General features: G+C 41.5%; 1 protein-coding gene across 1 annotated transcript in view; it reads left to right on the plus strand.

Annotated features, from left to right (window-relative positions):
- ABCC4 (ATP binding cassette subfamily C member 4 (PEL blood group)) overlaps positions 1–24613 on the plus strand; it is a 228747-nt gene that overhangs the window by 198115 nt on the left and 6019 nt on the right. The window contains exon 30 of the mRNA XM_073212444.1: positions 7747–7881. Coding sequence (XP_073068545.1) covers positions 7747–7881 — 135 coding nt within the window. The remainder of the gene's footprint in view (positions 1–7746; positions 7882–24613) is intronic.

Consider the following 24613-nt stretch of genomic DNA (forward strand, 5'->3'; position numbering starts at 1 on the left):
CAGGAAAGGCCACTGCCCAGCTGCTGGGGATCACAATGAGGCTAGTGCTCAATGTGCTAATAGAAGATGGAAGCAGTAGGAAGCAGGCCACGCCAACAGACTTTTGTGTGATCATGTGACATTCCAAGATTGCAAGACAGTGACCCTTAGGTTCCAGAGATGGCATCTATCATTGAACATCCTTAGTTCATTTCGTGTTCTTGAATGGTAATCAGAAAAATAACCTTGCATTTGCAAACCTCCTTCTCTATCAGCCACTTTGTAGTGCTCATCTCTCAGCCTAGCATTTCACAGATTGTCCCCAGAAACGTCCTTCTGCAGAAAATGAATCATTCTGTGAGGAGGCCCTATTTGAAGCACTTGGTGGACTTTGGGTGCAGCAGCCAGAAGACGGCATCATCTCCAGCTCAGCTAGGGGCCCATTCAAATAAAATCTTTGCTCCTAAATGTACCATATAGATCTATCTTTGGTTTTTGGTGTTACAACATTGACGGTAGCAGTTTCCTTTTATTATCTAATACTTAGAAACACTGTCACCTTGGAATGTATGATCGGTTACAGAAAGAGCAAGAAAGAACAGAATTTATCAGACTTGTCAACTGGCCACTCCTAAATTTTAGCCATCAACGTTTGACCCACAAACACGAATGTCTGTATCCTCATAATCCGTTTGTTGCATTATCAAAATCTGGTCATTTGTTTAATGCTTTACTTACTAGTGTCTCCTGATCAATTTAGAGCACTTCAATTATTCTCTCTCTCGGTCAGTGTCCTTGTCCAAACCTTAGCGTGGTGTCCCAAGGCCGTTTACAGCCTACCCTTCCCTCCTTCCTTAGCTTTGTCCCACTCTGCTCTCCCTCCCGTCTTTAGAGTTTATACCATTTTGATCATCAGGCACTTGTCCAAATGCATTATTTGCAGGCTCTCACAATTGTGTCCTCTCTCTCAACTGGATTTTGGCTTAGACTAAGGTGCTAATGGTGAGAATGGTGAGATGGTTGAACTGGAGGTTGAGCTGGAGGTTGAACTGGAGCCGAGTGGACTGTGATGGCTGGAGTGTGGGATAGGAGGGAAGGAGGAGAAGCCGTTGCTGGTGTCTAGGTGTGGAGCCTGAGCATCGTGGTGAACAGGGAAGACTGAGGGGCGAGTCGGTTTGGAGACGGGAAACCCAAGGGTTCTGTAGGGTGGGTTACCTTGGCAATGGCTGAACTTATTTTCTACGGTGGACCTTGCTTTTCCTTGGGGAGCTGTGGTTCCCACTCCCAACTCCAGTCTGGGAGACCTTCAGTTTTGGTGATCAGTGACGTCACAGGGCCCAGCAGATACAAACTTGGCCACTGTTTTATATCTTGGTCAGAGCTGGTTTCTGTTGCTGACTCCTCTGATGGGAATGGCAGGACCAGACCTCAGGGCATCCAAGAGCTGCATTCCCTAGCTTCAGAGTTATTGAGGAATTGTTCTCTGTGTGCTCCATCCACTCTGGGTATAAACCTTGTATTTTTAATTCCAGAGCTTCTGATTACCAGCTGGCTTTCCAAATCAGCAAAACACCATAAGTGATGTTCTTTCTCAAACCTTTGATTTTTGAAGCACTTTTTTTCTTACTTGCTTTAGAAATGCCAATCTCCTTTCCAGAAAGCAAGTGATTGTTCTGTTACTCAGAAGGCTTAAGGACATAAAGACAAGTCAATTGGCTGCATAGCCTAATGCCGCAGAGGGCAGGCGGCCAGCCTCGAGGAGTGGCTGGGGAAGTGACGGATGCTAATGAAGGGCATAATCAACAGTGTTGCCATCATGCAGTCGTGTAATTGCAAGTGCTTAAGGTGTAACAATTACATTTTGTTGCACTGGTGAATACTTCCGCACAAAGACATATGGATATGGTTTTGTTTACTGTAAGTAAATCAAACAAAAGGCTTGTTGGGAAACAACTGTGACCTAATTAATAGCTTTGTTTATGTGTTGGCTCTCCAAAGGGATTTACCCAGTTTTGGTTCATTAAGCGCCATTAATGGATTAGGCTTAGGATTGTATTTTACAAAGATGTTCTCTCAATTTTAACTTTATTAAACATGATGTAGCCATAATGACAGCTAATTTAATCTTCCTCATTTGCTCAGTTGCCACGAACAGCAGAGCAAGACAGACAAATTAGAAATCCTCTGTCTCTTAACACTGCTATCTCTGCATTAAAGACAGTTTCTCCCCATAGTTTTTGGCATTAGCTGGTTACTTGTGACCTGTTTTCCTGTAGCCAATAGCACACCACCTAGTAGTGTGAGCAGAAGAACATGACAACGTGCAGTCGCTCTAACAATATCGTTGCCCGTGTTCCCCATTTTCACCGCCAGGAGTTAGAGAAGTGTAGGAATGAGTTACAGAGAACGAAAACCAGGGCCAAAACCCTCACATTCCATCTCTTCTGTTTATAGGCCAATTAAGGCTTTATAATCTTTGCCTTTCTTCCTAAACTCTCAAACTCTTTTTTTAGTAGTTTTTCCCAGAGAATTAAAATCAGAAACTGTAGAAACATACCCACCTGGGAAAGCCCAAAAACAGCCTAGAATTTTATTTAAATTCTATTTTTCTCCTTCATGGAACTCTACTTTAACAAGAACCTGCACAGCCACAGAACATAGCAGAAGAGAAATGCTCCCTCAAAAATATGCCAAGAGATATCATTCAAGCTTTCAGAGGGAAAAATAATACAGAGGGAAAAATAATACAGTGGTAGGAAGCATGGCCTAGTAAAACGACTTTATGAGAGGGCTTATGTGCAATAGCAGGAGCTTTGTGAGGGCAGGTGTGGAGGTCCCCAGGTCCTGGCATCCCTCTTCCTCACGTGAGGGTGACTTACCATTTCAAGACCTCAGAAAGGATTTGGAATAATACCTGCCACAGTACATCCACAGAGAAAATTGCAGCACCTATCTTACACATGAGGGACCCAGCTTCCAAGGTTGGATAACTGTCCTAGTGCCCCTTTGATACCTGGCAGCCCAAAAGCAGAGCCTGAGACTCAGATCATCGCCACTCTACCTGATGCTAAGTGGAATCTCCCTTCATTGCTTGTCACCATATTGAAAGCTGTTCCGGGCATTTCTCCCAATGTTGTGATGGGTCTGTTTAATTTTTATACCTAGGACAGCTAGCTGGGGCATCTGCAGATACCCGGGTGTGATGAGCACATCTTCACTGAGCTTATGTAACTGACGGACTCATCCAGTATCATGTATTTTTCCTCAGTTTGAGGTGGGTGGGCCCTGGGATTGCCATCACACCAACTTGAATGCATGTGTGGGTCAGTTTATAGTTTGACTCAGTTATGGGAAGAGTGGGGACATGGCAGGAGTTTTCAGGAGCCTTTTCTTATAAAAGATGTCAAAATAGTAATTCAAAATTATACCTGTTTTTCTGTACTGAAAGAAATTCTGGAACTGCTTTATGTTTACTTGTAGTAAACGATCTAGACTCTTTGATCAAAGCAGTAAATGTAAAGGCTTAGTGGGGAAAATGCCATTCCTGGCCTTTTTCCCATCTGCGTCCCAGCACAGCTCCGGAAGCAGCTGGTGGGAGTCCGGGCAGTGCTGCCCTCGGCCCCAGCTCTCCCTCCTCTGTGACTGTCCTTCCTCTTTTCTATTGTTTGACATGAGCTTCAAGCCTCCGGCTCAGCCCTGGTCTCCCTGTCTGCCTCCCACAGCACTATCCTGAGGTATGAGGTCCTTCCTGTCTGCATCCTGGCACCCAGTGCCAGCTGAGCTCTCCCTGTAATCTCACCCCGTAGTCTTGCCAAACCACACCACTGGCCAGTCACCTAGTCATGCCCTGAATTTAGTTTCCTTTGTATGAACATTCAGCCAGAATGCACTGTGTGCCTGTTACTCGTCACGAACAGTGCCAGAGCCTGGGGGTGCAACTGTGAACAGGGGCACCACATGCCCCTGCCCTTGGGGAGTTGACAGGTGCACCTCAAGGCCCCTAGGCTCACGTTGTTCCATGTCTGGAATGACTGCTGTCCTGCTGTCCTCATTTCTGCGTGTTGAAATCTGTCCATTCTTTAGAGCCCCGTCAGCTCTCTGCTCTGCTTGAAGCTTGTCCTCAGAAACCCTGGCCAGAAGTCCTGCCTTTTGCAACTAAGCTGCTCCTTGTGCTTTTCCTCTTGCATCACAGACACAGGAGGATTTAGTTCTCTGTCTCCTTCCCACACAGGCCTTCAAGGCAGGGGCCGTGCCTACGTATGTTTGTCTCTCCCACAGTATCTAGCATGGATGCAGTTAAATATGCAGTATGTGCTTGCTGAATACGTTCCGAAATTAATGGGCATTTACTTAAATTTCCTAAATGTGTTTTGGCTATGTGTTACTTGCTCTTTATTAATCCTAAAAGTTTAATAAAATCGATTTTCTGTGAGTATATACTAAGCACACAGTAAACAATTTGAGCCTCAGTATAAGAGCTCTGCAGTGGACAGTGACAGCAGAACTGTTTGTGTTTACAGGAGTATTTTCTTAAATTATACAAAGCTAATGTAAGATATTATCCAGATGGAAAGGTATCTTAGAAAATTGAGTGTGAAAATTCTCATCTCCTTTGTTTTACTTCTGATAATATATAGTCCCGTAGTTTCTTTCTCTGGGAACTCACCTGGAGAGGAAAGAATACTGGGTCAGACCTGGGTTCAAATCCCAGTTCTACCATCGGATTCTGCAGCCTTAGCTAAGTTGTTCACTTACCCGCCCCTCAGTCTTCATCTCTGGCTCTGAGCTTCTTGACAGAATGTGTCCTGTTCATTTTTGAATCTCCCATTCCTAGAACAGGGCTTTGGTAATAAGTCCTCAGTACTCGAGGGGAGGAAGAATGGGAGGGTGGATGGGAGAATAGATGGAAAGATAACTGGTTGAAAGGGATGGATGGATGGGAGGAGGAAAGGTGGATGAAAGAAAATTTTGTACCTTGGTTGTCTACTTTGTCTTGATAATGAGCAGTGATGACTGTAAAGCATGTGACACAATAATGCTCCACCCACAGGTACTTTTATTTTTCCTTTTCAAGTTCAAAAAACTACCATTTTAGTTATGGGATGATCTTCTTGCTGTTAAGGTGGCCATGTTTGTGTCATATTCCATTTAGGTGCCAGGGCATCCCCTTTCTCAAATCTTGTGAATTCGTCCATTTGGGGCTGTAATAATGCAGCATGTTTTAAGATGCCGCATTTTGTGCTGGTGCACATTAAAAGAGAATTAAAGAGGTGTATTCTTCACACTTTTAAAGTGCTATCTTACAGAATTTAAAATGGAAGTTCTAATAAATTATCAAGCATTATAACAAATTTTCCCAGTTCTATCATCCCCACCCCAATGGAAAACTCCCCTTATGAAATATAATGTGCAGCCATTAAGTTGCTAACACTTAGAAGGCTCAAATTGTTCTGTCCCTTGCATTGGTAATCCTATTATATCTAGTAATACTTTCCTTCATTAAAAATTATGTAAAGTCATTACATTTCCCTGTATGGCCCCGGAAGATGACTGGTTAGCCAGAGACGGGTAAGATTCCTCAAGAGAGGAACAACCTAAGACAGGCACAGTCACGGGGGGCCATCAGGTGAGAAATTGGGGATCAAAAGAGGTGAGGCTTAGAACCTCACCCCCCCTGTTTTGAGAGAAATCTTCTGCATCTGTGGATGTTTTGTTGCCCTTGTCTAGCTTGGATTAGCACATAGTCTACAGGCACACACCTGATCATCTGATCATCTACATTTGCCCTCTTACAGCACTAAACTATGTTTTCTACCTTTATCTTGCATCTACCTACCACTTCAGCATTTTATTAAAAATAATAATAATAATAATAAGGGATAAATGTGGGATTCACATATAAATCAAGTATAAAAATCAAGCAAATATTCATATTTGACCTGATTGTTTATAGTTCATGATGCGTGATCAAAACCGAAAGTTTCTGTGACGACTGCCCTTGTACTGTTCACCATGTAAGAACTTATTCACTATGTAAGAATTTGTTCACCATGTAAGAACTTGTTCGTTGTGCTTCAGAAGATCCGAGACTGAGAATTAGACTTGGGGTGGATTAATGATTGTGCATTGAGTCCCCTGTACAGAATTTTATTGTTGTTAACTATTAACAACCATTTGATCAATAAATATGAGAGATGCCCTCTCAAAAAAAAAAATTATGTAAAGTCAGGTCCACCAACTCTGAGGGGATGGTTTTTAAAAAGCTGTTGCTTTTGTAGAACACGAAATTCTTCCCTGTATGAAGTAATTTGATTTACTTATTTACTTAGTCTTTAGCATGAGAGAGACCTGTATTTTAAGATTGGATTTTTCCTTCTTTGATGTCAGGAAGAGTGGTTATACTCTATAATGCTAAGCTCAAGTAAAATTACCCATTCAGGGCCTTTAAATTGGCATGCTAAATTATAGGACATTTTAAATACTATGTGGATGTGACAGATTCAATTATTCTTGAACTCTTTTGAGAAAGCTGCCCTTAGCAGTGATTCACCGTAGTAAACAAAAGATTCAGAGGAAAATGCCCTTTATGAGACTTAATAAATGTTTCCGATTAAATACCATGGGATGAAATTAACTGAGCTACCGAGATGTGGAAAAAACAGCCTGTGTCCTGCTTAGAGTTTCAGCTATTCTCTTAAGATATATTTACTCTAAATATGGCCTAAATAAAGAACTAAGTACCACTTAACATCAGAACCGTTTTCCTAGGTACATCATTTGGGCCAATTGTTTCAGACTCTCTTCCCTCGGAAACCATTAACCAAAGCCACTGATGGGTAGAAATGCAGAGTTAAGAGTCCTTTCCTCTCCCTTCAATTTCCAATTAGTGGACATATTAATGAGCAATAAAAGGACTAAAAGGTAGGCAGCCCAAGAAGGAGAGGAAGCAAAGCAAGGGAAGATAAGCTCGGAAACCGATCCGCATGTCGTGGGTCCCAGATGGGGCTGCCCCTCGGTACGCTGTGGGGGCCACGATCGCTGGAATCTGGAGCTCACTTTCTTAATTCCATCCGTAGTCTTATCCAAAGAGAAAAATGGACTTCTAGAGAGTCCTTCTGTGCAGAGCAATTACGCTAAAGCTGCTTAGGTAGCAGCCCCTCCAGCCAGCCTTTCACTCTCAGAATAATAAACTACAACCAAAGCCAGCCTCAGGATGCACCTCAATCTCGCCAGCAAGGGATTGTCCCTCTTACCAGCAGACATCCACCAGGACCCTAGAGAAATTCCAGAGGCATTTACCTCTTCTCCGAGCAGTGCTCAGATTCTGTCAGACAGCTTGGCAGTCAGTTTGCTGTGAGGTCACTGCCTCCTGGTTTGTAATCATCCCCCTTCTTTTAGAAAAATTGCTTGATTTTCTTAAATTAAGGAATTTCCCAACTCTGAATGTCTGTATAAACAGCCCTTGAAGCTCAGAGTCTGAGAGGCGATGGCACCAATGATAACCCAGAATGCCCTTGGCAGAATACAAAAATGCCACAGGATTGCTGCGTGCCCATGATCTTCGTCTAAAACTTTCATTTTCTTCCCTTCCTGTGACATTATAATAATGAAAGGTCAGGTTAGGCCTTTGTCTACCTGGTAAAACAGGGTAATCAAACCATTTAAACACCAGCCAGGCAAACCACCCAAAGAGATTCTCTGTTCTCCTTCCCCTTTCCGAAATACTGTCTGAGTTATAATATGTTGTTGCTTTCTGCTGATCAACAGGTTTTGGATTCAGGAAGGCTGAAAGAATATGATGAGCCATATATTTTGCTGCAAAATGAAGAGAGCCAATTTTACAAGATGGTACAGCAACTGGGCAAGGCAGAAGCTGCTGCTCTCCTGGAAACAGCAAAGCAGGTGAGTGCACCCCAAGGAGGTATAATTAAAGTTGGCCTCAACGGTTCCCTCGCTGCAGTCTTGTGCGGGGTGGGGAGCACGGTAACAAATGTTCTGTGCTCTTTTCAATTATAAGCCTTCAGACGCAGAGCTTCATGACTGGGTCTTAACTACACGTCCCGCGTTGAAGTCAGGTTGGCTGAGAATCGGTAGGTGGTGGGCTGAGTGCAGGAGGTGTGCACAGTCCTGTGTGCTAGCATGTGTGCATCAGAGGAGGGAGATTTATGGTTGGACTTGGCACACTTTGGGCTCTGGGTTCAGATTCTCATATAGCACAGAATACTCATATTTTGTGGACCCATGATGTTTCATTCTCATTGGTGCTCAGTGTATTGGAGAAGCAGGTGCTGTCAAGGCACATCCAGGAAAGGTTGAGTTTGAGAAAAAGAATGTGAAATATTGTCCATTGGATCTGGAAAGTTCTACCAGGAAAATGTGTGGATGGCTTTTCTGTTTTATAATCTGTAATGAAAACTACATGATACTGTCGCTTTCTCCCCAGGTTTCTCCCTGATTCTTTGTTGTTTAGAATTAGGTCTCATCCCCTCTTAATGCTTCCTCTGCCTTCTAGAAGATGAAATTGTCATCAAGACAAATCAAAACTTTATAATGCAATGGTCTGTGAGTGGTGCTTGAAGGTTTACAAAGCATTTTCACAGAGATGATGTTTGTGTGTATACTAAGCACTGTATATGGTGTGAGAAAGGTGCTCAGTGAGTAACATTCACATTATATGATAATGTTCCAGTAGCAGTGATATAGTGTCTTATTCTACAGGTGTGGACCGAGGTCTGGTTTAAGGGATTTAGCCCACGTCATGCAGCCATGCAGAATTCTTTCTGGGATAAGATGGGAGATGAATTGATGGAGGGAAGGAGGGGAAGTCTGGTGTTGTGTTCTTGCCCCTTGACATATGTGGCTTGTGTGCAATGAGACTTCCAACAGCACATGGTGGGGCTCCCCCTTGAAACTGTTCATCTCCTGGAGTTATAATTATGGGTGCATTTTTCTTTTCCTACTCTTCTGCATTCCCCAGATTTTCACTCTAAGTAAAATAAAACTACTTGTGTAATATTTTAAGTATCTATTAGCAACAACAGTACTTCTGTGAGAGATTTACCCCCAAAAAGGCCTGGATTTCCTTCTGTCATGGTTTTCATCCCATCCCTCCTCCTTCAAAGAGCTGTACCTGCCATTGTTCATAGGGCAATTCTCTGAATCCTGCTTCCCTCTTCAAGGCAGTTCTGTAAATGTGTATGGGCGTGCACCGTGTCCCACGGGGGTGAACATTCTAGGTGTCAGGCTTGCTCCCTGGCCATCAACAGCATAAACTCAAGAATTGAGAAGAGCACATACTCGGCTTATGTTGAGCATTCGTGATGAGGTGGCAGTGGCGGTTTGGATGCCTGTCACGTGTGTGTGCCATGTGCTCTGCTGTGATACAGATTCCCCCATCCTTGTACTGGTTTAAGAGGCCGAGACTTCCGGTGGGGAAGGAAATTGCCCAGGGTCGCGTAGCTAGCTGAGCCATTGTCAGAGTCAGAGTTCAAACCTAGATTAAGGGACAATAAAGTCTTGTTCTGAACTTTCTTAAGTACCCACATTGTAGGTGATTGTGGAGAAGCTGTAGTCGGAGCGCTCCGTTGTCTGCTTGCCTGAAATTCAGAATACTTTTATCTACTAGAGCATATCCCTGTCAGATCTCCCGCCAGAGCCCCATCAGTCACTGGGGATCCCCTGTATGATCTAGTCACAAAATACCCAGGCATCTCGCAAACCCTTTTGTGCTTTGACCTCAGGCATTTCACATCAAACAGATGTGTCTCCACCTACGTGTCAAAGCCTCCATTTAAAAACTGTGTTATCATTATGTATTATCAAGGCACTGAGTAATGAGAAATAAATCATAGAATTTTAGATGAGTCCAGATAACATAAAATAATATAGTTCAACACCCTCATCTTACAGATGGGAAAACTAAGACCACTTAGCAGAAAGGTGACCCCACATAGATAACTAGTGTTAGAGCTAGTTTGTGGCAGACAGAATTAGAAATCTGTTCTTTCAGTAAACATTTTAATTCAGGTGTAACATACATACAGAAAAGCACATAGGTCATAGAATTAGAAGTCTTAGCATCCCTGGTCCACTAATCATGCACCTAATTTAACAATGTTACTGGTGAGTTATTTGTGTAGCTCTTTATAATTTATTTGGTGCAGTCCTCACATGTATGATTTTACTTAATCCTCACAGCAGCTCTTTTTTATCCTACTGCATGTATGAAGAGATGGGGTCAGTGACCCACCTCAGGTCACAGCTAGTCAGTGGAGAGCAGAAGGTAACTTGCTGGGAGAGGCTGAGTGCCACCCCAGGTTCTGTGTTCCAGGCTGAATGTGAAAAGGCTGCTGTTCCCTTCATGAAGCATCCAAAGTGAGGTGGGTCACCCAGGTTCACACAGGGGCAGAACATCACTGCTGGATTTCAGTCCTGCCATGGCTCAGGTCACCTCGGAGTGAAGACATAAGAAAATATGGATCCTGAGTCTCGTCCTAGTCAAATATCTTGACATTATTTCTGCATATGCTTAGTCCTCTTAGGAGAATAAACTGTCATACTGTCAGCTTTTTAAATGTGCAAGCATCAAATATCAATGCTTCGTTCAAAACTGTAACACCAGGAGGATTAGCATAAGTCAACGAGCTTTTCACTCTTAACAGTTTGGAATTCAATCGTTTGAAAAGAAAACTCAGTGTCTGAGAAGAGGTACTTCCAAGTCACGTTTTTTTGGCCAGTTGCTTTTCTGAAAATGTTGGCGCAGGCAAGCTGCATCACTCTCTGATTGATCCTTGTAGATGATCCATGAAATAGAAAAAATGCTTTCTAGATACATAAAGCTGAAGGGTGCATTAGTTTGCTGGGGCTGCCATAACAAAGCGACACAGAAGAGGTGGCCTAGACAACAGAAATGTGTTTTCCCATTGTTCTGGAGGCTGGAATTCTGAAATCAAGCTGTCGGCAGTGTTGGTTTTCCATGAGGCCTCTCTCCTTGGCTTGCAGATTGCCATCTTCTCAGTGACTTAACGTGGTCTTTCCGTCTTCTGTTTGTGTCCTAATCTCCTCCTCTTATAAGGACCCCAGTTGTGTTAGACCAGGACCTTATCATGTGACTTCCCTTTAACTTTTTTTCTGTCACCTAGTTCAAGATATCAAACATTCTTGCTAATTTTTTTTCCTCTTCATTTTAACTTAACTGACCCTATCTCCAAATGCTCTGAGGTACTGGGGGACTAGAATTCCAACATACTGATTTAATGGGACACAGTTTAGCCCATCACAAAGGATGAACACCTGTCATTCATTCCCTTCTGTGAGGAAGCAGACCCAGTCAAGTTTTCCTGAAGTTGCTTAGTTCCCAATGTGTTATAGGGGAGCCTTTTTATCTATTCTTGAAATCACCACATACAACCCAAAAGTTGCTAAATGCAAATATCCTAGATTCTAGCAGCCTGGTCAAGTTTGAAGAGGTGGAAGAGGCGCTTAGCAGCCACGTGGCCTTAACTGTCACCCAAGGTCTCCAACCTCCCGGTCTCCACCAGCACCGCTGGCTTCTTACACTGCTGTCACAGGGATCAGGTGAGATCATGTATGCTTAAGCACTTTGGAGAAGAAATAGTTTTTTAAAGACTTACAAATAAAAAGGAACTCAGTGCTCCACTCCTGTCCTGACCCACCTCCTCCTGCAGGATGGAGGTGAATTAGCCCCGGCACTTTTTTCAACTGTTCTGTTTTTGTCAACAGTCTTTGCGTCAACAAGAACATGTGTGAATATAGCCTTTCTGCTTTTTAAGCACACATAAGAGCTGTTCCTCTTTTCGTTCAGTGGTATGTCCCATATTCTATCAGTGCGTATAGTCATCTCATTCTTTGTAATAGCTATGTAGCATTTGTGCTTTCTTCACTCCCTGCTCCCTGTTTTTACCTCCTAATTGAGTTAACTGCTAGTTTGGATTTTTTTTCCCCCAAAGAAAGATTGGCTTACTTGTGCTTGTATTTTGTTTCATAGTCAACACTTTCTGCCTTTATACTTACTAATTCCTTCCTTCTTTGGTTTATTTTGTTGTGGCTCCTTACATCCTGAATGCAATCATTTTCGTTCTTTGTTGTTTGTTCATAAAAATACTGTAAGGCTGTGAACTTTGAGCACTGTTCCAGCTGTATCGTTTAGGTTCTGATGTGCAGCGCCTCACTCTGTGTTGTTATACATAGATTCCCTCTTTGGCCCAAGAATTTGAGAAGGAGGTATTTAAAACTTCCTGGTGATAAGGTTTTGCTTCTATTTTACTCATCAGTATTGACTTTTACAGCCTAGAGTTCAATAAATGTCTGTATTGTTTCCATTCAGAAACATTATCTACTAATACCTTTTTCTCTTCTAGTGTTATAGGCAATTTTTGGAAATGATCTTTGGGCATTTAAAAAGTTAAGGACTATTGTCTGTTTAAGGTATAAAGTTTAATAATGTTTAATTAGATCTACTTTATTAATTACATTATTTAGGTCTTCTCTATCCTTACTTATTTTGTTCCATTTGATGGGTGGCTTAGACTTAGGTGAATTAGTGTCATATTGTAACAAGTTTCATTTTGTATTTTCTGTCATTTTTGTTTCGTTAATTTTGATGTTATGATTTTTCAGTTCACAGATACTCATGATTAGGTTTTTGCTATGAATTATATATTTCCTACCATTTGATTTGATTCATTTAATGCTTTTGGCCCTGAATCAGGAATCAAAAAATTTAGTTTTGAACCAAAATTTAGTCCCGTGCTTTGACTTTTTCTTTTGCCTCATATGTCTTTATGGTCTTTTAGTATCAGACATAGATATGTCTCCTATATCTGGCAAGTAGTTAGGTTTAGTTCTAAAGTTTAATCTTAGCCTTTCTTTCTTAATGAATTAGTTTTGTCCATTTACATTTATTGGAATTATAGATATGTCACCTCTGTTTTGTCATGCAGTTTTTAGGTTTTTTTTTAACCTTCTTATTTGTAGTCTATAATTTTTGTTTATTTGCTCATTGTCTCATGTGTGTTCCTTTCATTTCTTCTAGAAATACTGTAGTATCATTATCAATATCACCATTGTAAACAGTGACAACATATCTTCTCTCCATATTGCCACTGAACTTTAGTTGTTTAGTCTTTCTTCTGTTTACGTTCAAATTTTTAAAAATAGTTAAATATATATATATATATTTTTACTTGCTTTTAAATGGTACTTCCTCCATTTCTTAATTGGCTACATTTTGTCCTCTAGTATAATATTTTTCAAACTTTGGCTTGTGATCATTAGTGGGGTGGTGAAATCCATTTAGTCAGTTAAGACCAGTATGTTTTAAGGAGTGAAACAGAAAAAAATGGACTAGAACAGTAAATATTTCATCTAACTCCTTTCAGTATAGATAAATAGAGAGAGTGAATCTGTACTGTTTCAATGCAACACGAAGCATATTTACTATTGTGGGTAGCAGTGAAAATGAAAGATTGAAAAACAATGCTCTATGCCATCTTAAAGGAGGATGCATTAGAATTAGAATCCATGAGTTACCATATATACAAAATATTTGTCTAATGCATCTCTAAATAAATTTCATGGGTTTATTTTCTTTCATTTGATGTTTCAATCTTTGCTCTAAGGTCTTCTAGCATTGTTGATTCACATAGAGAGTCCTAAAGCCAAATTAGAAATAACTTGATCTTCTTCCCTTGGTGCCCAAAAGATTCTTTGTCTATTTTGAAGGTCATTAGTTTTTCCTAGGATGTCATGTCTCTAGATTGAAGTCTTTTATTTGTGGAATTTTACTTGAATTAATATCTTTGAATATTTTTTTATATGATTGGAGTCTCCTCTTTACAAATATCTATGATGTATATGTTTTCTGTCCTTTGTCTATTTTATAAAGCTCTTTTCTCCTTGATCTTTTAAAATTCTTTATTAATACCCCAACTATTGTGCTTGCTTCCTCCATCCTGTCCTCCATGTCTCATCCTGTTTTCTCAGCAGTAGCTAATCTACTTTATGATGCTTTCAGTGGAACTGTCATTTCTTTGATGTTTTCCTTCTTCTCTACCACTTCTGTGTTGGCCCCCGTCAACTCATGTTTCATCACCATCTCTCACTGTGCCATGTTTTCCTAAACTCTTGGATCTCTGTTGTCCACAGGTTGATTGTTTTATTATTTTCTTTGAATGTATGGCATTATATTTTTTCATAGCTTTCACCTGTTCTGTGCATGTCTATTCATCTGTCATTTGTTCATCTTGATCCTTTTCCTCGCTTTTTGTTTGTATACTTTACAGATCTTACAACTTCTTTTTATTATTATTGTTATTCCTACCACTCACGTTTGATTTGAGTTTACAGGATAGTTGTGGCAAGGGCATCATCTCAGACTAAAGGGAAGTCTCTCTACTTAACATTGAAGCCTCTTTTGGACTTGCAGAAAGTGCGTGCATGCGTGCGTGTATGTGTAAGCAAGCAAGAAAGAAAAATTTAGACTACATGTCCATTTAGCCTGTACTCCTCTCTAGTCTGCAGAGATGTACAGTTGTAATACTACTTGGCATTTCAGACCCTCTCTTTGCCTAGGACCTCACCAATGTACATGCTTCAGGCAAAGATGGTGGTTCTATGTGACTCCTCCTTGACATGCCTTAGAATTCAGTTAGTCAGGGAGCTATGCTCTCCATGATGGCTGGGATCTGCTCCCATAGGCATCCCCATCTTGCCACTGCTCCATTCAGTCCAGTTGCACATGGCAGCACTTCTGGACATTTTGCCATTTGAGATTTCAGATGACTCCTGATTTCATCAGAGATGGGCTTACGTTTTTTTTTTTTTTTTTTTTTTGAATATTTGTTTGATTTTTTTTTTTTTGAGAGGGCATCTCTCATATTTATTGATCAAATGGTTGTTAACAACAATAAAATTCAGTATAGGGGGGACAGTGCTCAATGTACAATCATTAATCCATCTCAAGCCTAATTCTTGTCAGTCTCCAGTCTTCTGAAGCATAACAAGTTCTTACATGGTGAACGAATTCTTACGTAGTGAATAAATTCTTACATGGTGAACAGTACAAGGGCATTCATCACAGAAACTTTCGGTTTTGATCATGCATTATGACCTATAAACAATCAGGTCAAATATGAATATTCGTTTGATTTTTGTACTTGATTTATATGTTGATCCCACATTTCTCCTATTATTATTATTATTTTTATTTTTAATAAAATGCTGAAGTGGTAGGTAGATGCAAGATAAAGGTAGAAAACATAGTTTAGTGCTGTAAGAGGGCAAATGTAGATGATCAGATGATCAGGTGTGTGCCTATGGACTAAGTATTAATCCAGGATAGACAAGGGCAGCAAGACATCCACGGATGCAGAATATTTCTCTCAAAGCAGGGGCGGTGAGGTTCTGAGCCTTACCTCTGTTGATCCCCAAATTCTCACCTGATGGCCCCCCTGCGACTGTGCCTGTCTTAGGTTGTTCCTCCCTTGAGGAATCTTACCCGTCTCTGGCTAACCAGTCATCTTCCGGGGCCATACAGGGAAATGTAAAGTTGGTAAGTGAGAGAGAAGCCATATTGTTTGCAAAGGTTAGCTTTTTACTTCTTTGCAGATTTATGCCCTGTGGCTTCTATGCCCAGCACTTGTCTCGAGGTATCTTTACCACCTGGAGGAATTATGATACTCGGTAAATTCGATATGAGGCACGAATTCTATTTAAGGGTTGTAATTAGGAAGGAAGAAGAAAAGCTATAGATGTAGCATATGAAGGAAACATGGGAGGATTGATTATTTCTTTGACATATCTTCTTGTATAGTACCTTAAGTATGTATAGGTTTTAAGCTACTAACTAATTTGCACACACATATTAACATAAAGGGAATATGGTGACATGAACACAGCAAATCTATAATTACCATCCATCTCCAGTGAAGCCAAGAAAACCATTTAGGCACCCTAGACATTTGTGAAAATTTATCTATGATATGATGGATATTGTCCAACTGTACTTGAACCATCAGACAAATTAAAGCAGCCCATTTCTGGGATCTGTTCACATCCCATATGTTCTTTTAACCATAGATAGTCTATAGTCATGAGATTTTGGAGTGCTACAACTTGCACCCCTCCCAACTCCTGGTTGAGTTCCAACAGCACAGATCCGGTCAAATTCGTTGTCTCACTGTATGCACATGCCAGCCTAGACATCTCCCTCCTCATTCCTATGGCAAGTCCAGGAGACGGTGGGCTGGATGCAGCCACAACTGCAGCATCGTCCGGATCCCTGTGGAGGCTTTTTGATGATCATCCCCCGGCACAAGTCCTCCAGAGAGTGCTGATGCCGGAAGCTCCTCCTCATATCGTATCTTAGTTCATTTTCTGGGTATCCAAGCTAGGCCTTGATCTTCTGCATAGAAACAAACAGACCCTTTGCCCACACTTTGACATGCCCTCTATACCACTGTGCAGAACTCAATGGAGGTCAGCATAGAGTAACTGCTTTTTTTTTTTTTTTTTAATTAAGAGAAAGGAATATTATCAGAAAAGAGTACCTCCATAGCTGATCATCTGACACCCTTTAAGTGATCAACATTAAGGATATTTAAAACATGCGTTGATCTTTGATTTACCAATAGTTTTATCCTGTTAAGGAGTAATCCCCCTTTTCTTTCTTTCTTTCTTTTTTTTTTTTTTTTAAATTTTTAATCTACACTTACATGAAGAATACTATGTTTACTATGCTCTCCCCTATATCAGGTCCCCCCTAACAACCACATTACGGTTACTGTCCACCAGCTTAGCAAAATGTTGTAGAGTCACTACTTGTCCTCTCTGTGTTGTGCAGCCCACCCTCCCCTTTCTCCCTCCCCCCCATGCATGCTAATCTTAATACCCCCCTTATTCTTCCCCCCCTTATCCCTCCCTGCCCACCCATCCTCCCCAGTTCCTTTCCCTTTGGTACCTGTTAGTCCATTTTTGGGTTCTGTAATTCCACTGCTGTTTTGTTCCTTCAGTTTTTCCTTTGTTCCTATACTCCTCAGATGAGTGAAATCATTTGGTATTTCTCTTTCTCCGCTTGGCTTATTTCACTGAGCATAATACTCTCCAGCTCCATCCATGTTGCTGCAAATGGTTGGATTTTTCCACTTCTTATGGCTGAGTAGTATTCCATTGTGTATATGTACCACATCTTCTTTATCCATTCATCTACCGATGGACATTTAGGTTGCTTCCAATTCTTGGCTATTGTAAATAGTGCTGCGATAAACATAGGAGTGCATCTGTCTTTCTCAAACTTGATTGCTGCGTTCTTAGGGTAAATTCCTAGGAGTGGAATTCCTGGGTCAAATGGTAGGTCTGTTTTGAGCATTTTGATGCACCTCCATACTGCTTTCCACAATGGTTGAACTAATTTACATTCCCACCAGCAGTGTAGGAGAGTTCCCCTTTCTCCACAGCCTCGCCAACATTTGTTGTTGTTTGTCTTTTGGATGGCAGCTATCCTTACTGGTGTGAGGTGATACCTCATTGTAGTTTTAATTTGCATTTCTCTGATAATTAGCGATGTGGAGCATCTTTTCATGTGTCTCTTGGCCATCTGTATTTCTTTTTTGGAGAACTGTCTGTTCAGTTCCTCTGCCCATTTTTTAATTGGGTTATTTGTTTTTTGTTTGTTGAGGCGTGTGAGCTCTTTATATATTCTGGACGTCAAGCCTTTATCGGATCTGTCATTTTCAAATATATTCTCCCATACTGTAGGGTTCCTTTTTGTTTTATTGATGGTGTCTTTCGCTGTACAGAAGCTTTTCAGCTTAATGTAGTCCCAGTTGCTCATTTTTGCTGTTGTTTTCCTTGCCCGGGGAGATATATTCAAGAAGAGATCACTCATGTTTATGTCTAAGAGGTTTTTGCCTATGTTTTTTTCCAAGAGTTTAATGGTTTCATGCCTTACATTCAGGTCTTTGATCTATTTTGAGTTTACCTTTGTATATGGGGTTAGACAATGGTCCAGTTTCATTCTCCTACATGTAGCTGTCCAGTTTTGCCAGCACCATCTGTTGAAGAGACTGTCATTTTGCCATTGTATGTCCATGGCTCCTTTATCAAATATTAATTGACCATATATGTTTGGGTTAATTTCTGGAGTCTCTAATCTGTTCCACTGGTCTGTGGCTCTGTTCTTGTGCCAGTACCAAATTGTCTTGATTACTATGGCTTTGTAGTAGAGCTTGAAGTTGGGGAGTGAGATCCCCCCTACTTTATTCTTCTTTTTCAGGATTGCTTTGGCTATTCGGGGTCTTTGGTGTTTCCATATGAATTTTTGAATTATTTGTTCCAATTCATTGAAGAATGTTGCTGGTAATTTGAGAGGGATTGCATCAAATCTGTATATTGCTTTGGGCAGGATGGCCATTTTGACGATATTAATTCTTCCTAGCCATGAGCATGGGATGAGTTTCCATTTATTAGTGTCCCCTTTAATTTCTCTTAAGAGTGACTTGTAGTTTTCAGAGTATAAGTCTTTCACTTCTTTGGTTAGGTTTATTCCTAGGTATTTTATTCTTTTTGATGCAATGGTGAATGGAATTGTTTTCCTGATTTCTCTTTCTATTGATTCGTTGTTAGTGTATAGGAAAGCTACAGATTTCTGTGTGTTAATTTTGTATCCTGCAACTTTGCTGTATTCCGATATCAGTTCTAGTAGTTTTGGAGTGGAGTCTTTAGGGTTTTTTATGAACAGTATCATATCATCTGCAAATAGTGACAGTTTAACTTCTTCTTTACCAATCTGGATTCCTTGTATTTCTTTGTTTTGTCTGATTGCCGTGGCTAGGACCTCCAGTACTATGTTAAATAACAGTGGGGAGAGTGGGCAGCCCTGTCTGGTTCCCGATCTCAGAGGAAATGCTTTCAGCTTCTCGCTGTTCAGTATAATGCTGGCTGTGGGTTTATCATATATGGCCTTTATTATGTTGAGGTACTTGCCCTCTATTCCCATTTTGCTGAGAGTTTTTATCATGAATGGATGTTGAATTTTGTCAAATGCTTTTTCAGCATCTATGGAGATGATCATGTGGTTTTTGTCTTTCTTTTTGTTGATGTGGTGGATGATGTTGATGGATTTTTGAATGTTGTACCATCCTTGCATCCCTGGGATGAACCCCACTTGGTCATGGTGTATGATCCTTTTGATATACTGTTGAATTCTGTTTGCTAATATTTTATTGAGTATTTTTGCATCTACATTCGTCAGGGATATTGGTCTGTAATTTTCTTTTTTGGTGGGGTCTTTGCCTGGTTTTGGTATTAGGGTGATGTTGGCCTCATAGAATGAGTTTGGGAGTATTCCCTCTTCTTCTATTTTGTGGAACACTTTAAGAAGAATGGGTATTATGTCTTCTCTGTGTGTCTGATAAAATTCTGAGGTAAATCCGTCTGGCCCCGGGGTTTTGTTCTTGGGTAGTTTTTTGATTACTGTTTCAATTTCTTTGCTTGTAATTGGTTTGTTTAACTTTTGTGTTTCTTCCTTGGTCAGTCTTGGGAGGTTGTATTTTTCTAGGAAGTTGTCCATTTCTTCTAGGTTTTCCAGCTTGTTGGCATATAGGTTTTCATAGTAATCTTTAATAATTCTTTGTATTTCTGTGGAGTCTGTCGTGATTTTTCCATTCTTATTTCTGATTCTGTTTATGTGTGTTGACTCTCTTTTTCTCTTAATAAGTTGGGCTAGAGGCTTATCTATTTTGTTTCTTTTCTCAAAGAACCTGCTCTTGGTTTCGTTGATTTTTGCTATTGTTTTATTCTTCTCAATTTTGTTTATTTCTTCTCTGATCTTTATTATGTCCCTCCTTCTGCTGACTTTAGGCCTCATTTGTTCTTCTTTTTCCAGTTTTAATAATTGTGATGTTAGACTATTCATTTGGGATTGTTCTTCCTTCTTCAAGTGTGCCTGGATTGCTATATACTTTCCTCTTAAGACTGCTTTCGCTGCATCCCACAGAAGTTGGGGCTTAGTGTTGTTGTTGTCATTTGTTTCTATATATTCCTTGATCTCTATTTTGATTTGTTCATTGATCCATTGATTATTTAGTAGCATGTTGTTAAGCCTCCATGTGTTTGTGAGCCTTTTTGTTTTCTTTGTAGAATTTATTTCTACTTTGATACCTTTGTGGTCTGAAAAATTGGTTGGTAGAATTTCAATATTTTGGAATTTACTGAGGCTCTTTTTGTGAGCTAGTATGTGGTCTATTCTGGAGAATGTTCCATGTGCACTTGAGAAGAATGTATATCCTGTTGCTTTTGGATGTAGAGTTCTAAAGATGTCTATTAGGTCCATCTGTTCTAGTGTGTTGTTCAGTGCCTGTGTGTCTTTACTTATTTTCTGCCCGGTGGATCTATCCTTTGGGGTGAGTGGTGTGTTGAAGTCTCCTACAATGAATGCATTGCAGTCTATTTCCCTCTTTAGTTCTGTTAGTATTTGCTTCACATATGCTGGTGCTCCTGTATTGGGTGCATATATATTTAGAATGGTTATATCCTCTTGTTGGACTGAGCCCTTTATCATTATGTAGTATCCTTCTTTATCTCTTGTTACTTTCTTTGTTTTGAAGTTTATTTTGTCTGATATTAGTACTGCAACCCCTGCTTTCTTCTCACTGTTGTTTGCCTGAAATATATTTTTCCATCCCTTGACTTTTAGTCTATGCTTATCTTTGGGTTTAAGGTGAGTTTCTTGTAAGCAGCATATAGATGGGTCTTGCTTTTTTATCCATTCTATTACTCTATGTCTTTTGATTGGTGCATTAAGTCCATTTACATTTAGGGTGACTATTGAGAGATATGTACTTATTGCCATTGCAGGCTTTAGATTCGTGGTTACCAAAGGTTCAAGGTTAGCTTCTTTAGTATCTTACTGCCTAACTTAGCTCGCTTATTGAGCTGTTATATACACTGTCTGGAGATTCTTTTCTTCTCTCCCTTCTTATTCCTCCTCCTCCCTTCTTCATATGTTGTGTGTTTTGTTCTGTGCTCTTTTTAGGGGTGCTCCCCTCTAGAGCCCTGTAGAGGTGGTTTGTGGGAAGCAAATTCCCTCAGCTTTTGCTTGTCTGGGAATTGTTTAATCCCGCCATCATATTTAAATGATAGTCGTGCTGGATACAGTATCCTTGGTTCAAGGCCCTTCTGTTTCATTGCATTAAGTATATCATGCCATTCTCTTCTCGCCTGTAGGGTTTCTGTCGAGAAGTCTGTTGTTAGCCTGATGGGTTTTCCTTTATAGGTGACCTTTTTCTCTCTAGCTGCCTTTAAAACTCTTTCCTTGTCCTTGATCCTTGCCATTTTAATTATCATGTGTCTTGGTGTTGTCCTCCTTGGATCCTTTCTGTTGGGGGTTCTGTGTAATTCCATGGTCTGTTCGATTATTTCCTCCCCCAGTTTGGGGAAGTTTTCAGCAATTATTTCTTCAAAGAGACTTTCTATCCCTTTTCCTCTTTCTTCCTCTTCTGGTATCCCTATAATACGAATATTATTCCTTTTGTATTGGTCACATATTTCTCTTAGTGTTGTTTCATTCCTGGAGATCCTTTTATCTCTCTCTATGTCAGCTTCTATACGTTCCTGTTCTCTGGCTTCTATTCCTTCAATGGCCTCTTGCATCTTATCCATTCTGCTTATAAATCCTTCCAGGGATTGTTTCACTTCTGTGATCTCCTTCCTGACATCTGTGATCTCCTTCCGGACTTCATCCCACTGCTCTTGCATTTTTCTCTGCATCTCATCCCACTGCTCTTGCATTTTTCTCTGCATCTCATCCCATTGCTCTTGCATTTTTCTCTGCATCTCTGTCAGCATGTTCATGATTTTTATTTTGAATTCTTTTTCAGGAGGACTGGTTAGGTCTGTCTCCCTCTCAGGTGTTGTCTCTGTGATCTTTGTCTGCCTGTAGTTTTGCCTTTTCATGGTGATAGAGATAGTTTGCAGAGCTGGTACAAGTGACCGCTGGAAGAGCTTCCCTTCTTGTTGGTTTGTGGCCTTTTCCTGGGAGAATAGCAATCTCTAGTGGCTTGTGCTGGGCAGCTGTGCGCAGACAGGGCTTCTGCTTCCTGCCCAGTTGCTTTGGGGTTTATCTCCGCTGTTGCTGTGGGCTTGGCCTGGCTGGGGCTGTTCCTCCAAAATGGTGGAGCCCCGTTGGAGGGGGAGCGGCCGGGAGGCTATTTATCTCCGTAAGGGGCCTCTGTGCTCCCTGCTGCCCAGGGGGTTAGAGTGCCCAGAGATCCCCAGATTCCCTGCCTCTGGTCTAAGTGACCTGTCCTGCCCCTTTAAGACTTCCAAAAAGCGCTCTCCAAACCAAAACAACAACAGCAACAATGAGAGAGGGAACAGAAAGGAAAAAAAAAAGGAAAAAACACGCGATTTTTTTTTTTTTTTTTTTTTTTTGGTCCTCAGGTGCCGGGCCCAGGCACCCACTCACTGGTCCTGCTGCCCTGTCTCCCTAGCACCAGTGTCCCTGTCCTTTCAAGGCTTCCAAAAAGCACCCACCCACCGGTCCCGCAGGGAAGGAACGCTCAATATTCTTTGTCCTCAGGCGCTGGTCCCAGGCACCCGCTCACCAGTCCCGCCGCCCTGCCTCCCTAGCACCGGGGTCCCTGTCCCTTTAAGGCTTCCAAAAAGCACTCACCAAAAAGAGAGAAAAAAAGGGGAAAAACACGCGATTTCCTCCGTCCTCAGGTGCCGGTCTCAGGCACCCGCCCACCGGTCCCGCAGGGAAAAACGCGCGATATTCTTTGTCCTCAGGCTCCGGTCCCAGACACCTGCTCACCAGTCCCACTGCCCTGCCTCCCAGCACCGGGGTCCCTGTCCCTTTAAGGCTTCCAAAAAGCGCTCGCCAAAAAGAGAAAAAAAAAGGGGAAAAACGAGCGATTTCCTCCATCCTCAGGCGCCGGTCTCAGGCACCCGCCCGCCAGTCCCGCAGGGAGAAACGCGGGATATTCTTTGTCCTCAGGCGCCGGTCCCAGGCACCTGCTCACCGGTCCCGCCACCCTGCCTCCCTAGCAATGGGGGCCCTTCCCTTTAAGGCTTCCAAAAAGCACTCGCCAAAAAAAAAACTGCACCGGTTTCTTTCCACCCGCTGGGAGCCGGGGGGAGGGGCGCTCGGGTCCCCCCGGGCCGGGGCTTGTATCTTACCCCCTTCGCAAGGCGCTGGGTTCTTGCAGGTGTGGATGTGGTCTGGATGTTGTCCTGTGTCCTGTGGTCTCTATTTTAGGAAGATTTTTCTTTGGTATATTTTCATAGCTCTATGTGTTTTTGGGAGGAGATTTCCACTGCTCTACTCACGCCGCCATCCTGGCTCCGCCCCTGGGGCTTACGTTTTTTAATCTCAAAATATACCTGCTGTTTGAAGTAATACAGGGAGAGAAAATCCATTTCCATTTTCTTAAGAGCATCACTCTTTAGCTTTGACAATATACCCACCAGAATGTATGCCAAAGTCAGACCTGCTTTAAAGATAAGGAGTTGGTTATGAGGGTCGAACTAGGGCCATGCAGTTCAACAGAACAAACTGGCAGAGTCTTGAGCCAGAATTCATCGTAATGAACCATTCCCTTGTAAATACAATGTAAATAAAACTTGGTTGCTAGCCTGTATCCATGCAGGGGTATTTTTATTGTTCTGCTGCTTTTAGTAAGATCTAATTCCATGATGGTGGCTTTATTGACAGGTTAGATTTCAAGTAAAAATGTAATTGCAACTTACATTAGAGGAACTGTAATGAACCGAACCCAAGAGAAGGAGGGGAGGAGGGGCAGGAGACCCAGTACCCGCTGGCCTCATATTTTACTTTCCCTAAACTTGAACTTTTTTGGTATTGTCTCCTTCAATCTTGACAAACATTCTGAGCTGGCATTATTATCCTTTTTGACAAATGGGAGAAACTGAGGCAGAAGAGCCTAGGTAACTACTTAAAGTCACCAGTTAGCAAGTGTTAGCCTTCCACATTCTGTAATCTTTTAACTACCTTTCTGCCTCCCAGTTACCTTATTCACTGAAATAAATGTGTCTCGAGTACCACACTGGGGCTCTTTAAGATAAAGTCAAAAGATCCTCCAAACGGCCTCCAAGGTGTTTCATTTTCACCTTCAAGCTGCGTGACTGCTGCTTTCCAGGCACGAAGGGGCCACTTCTTTGAGCAGCATGATGATCGCACCCAGCACTTAACTCGGCAGGTTTTCAACCTGCAGTTTGTAGCCATTAATTAGTTCCCTTGAAGTAAATCATTGTCTCATTTCACAGATGAGGCACCCAGTGTGGAGGGAGGCCAAGTGATGTTTTCAGGATCTGCAGTGAGTCCCGGGAGAGAGCCAAGATGGGTCTCTCTATCCCAGGTTTAGCTGCTGACATGAGGACCTTGCTAACAGGTGTTCTGTCATCTCAACTATCTTCAAACCTGTACTGGGAAAAATATGCTTTCTCTCACTTCTGCTGTTAGAGTGTATTCTGAAACATGGCAACAGATGAGGAAAAGAAAGGTCAAATCAAGGATTTTATACACTGGAAGCTCATTTTCATTGTTCAGTTCAAGTATTTCAGATTATGAAGCTAAAACCATTTCAGTTAAAAATTG

This window comes from Manis javanica, chromosome 9 (genome assembly GCF_040802235.1).
Source record: "Manis javanica isolate MJ-LG chromosome 9, MJ_LKY, whole genome shotgun sequence".
NCBI lineage: Eukaryota > Metazoa > Chordata > Mammalia > Pholidota > Manidae > Manis > Manis javanica.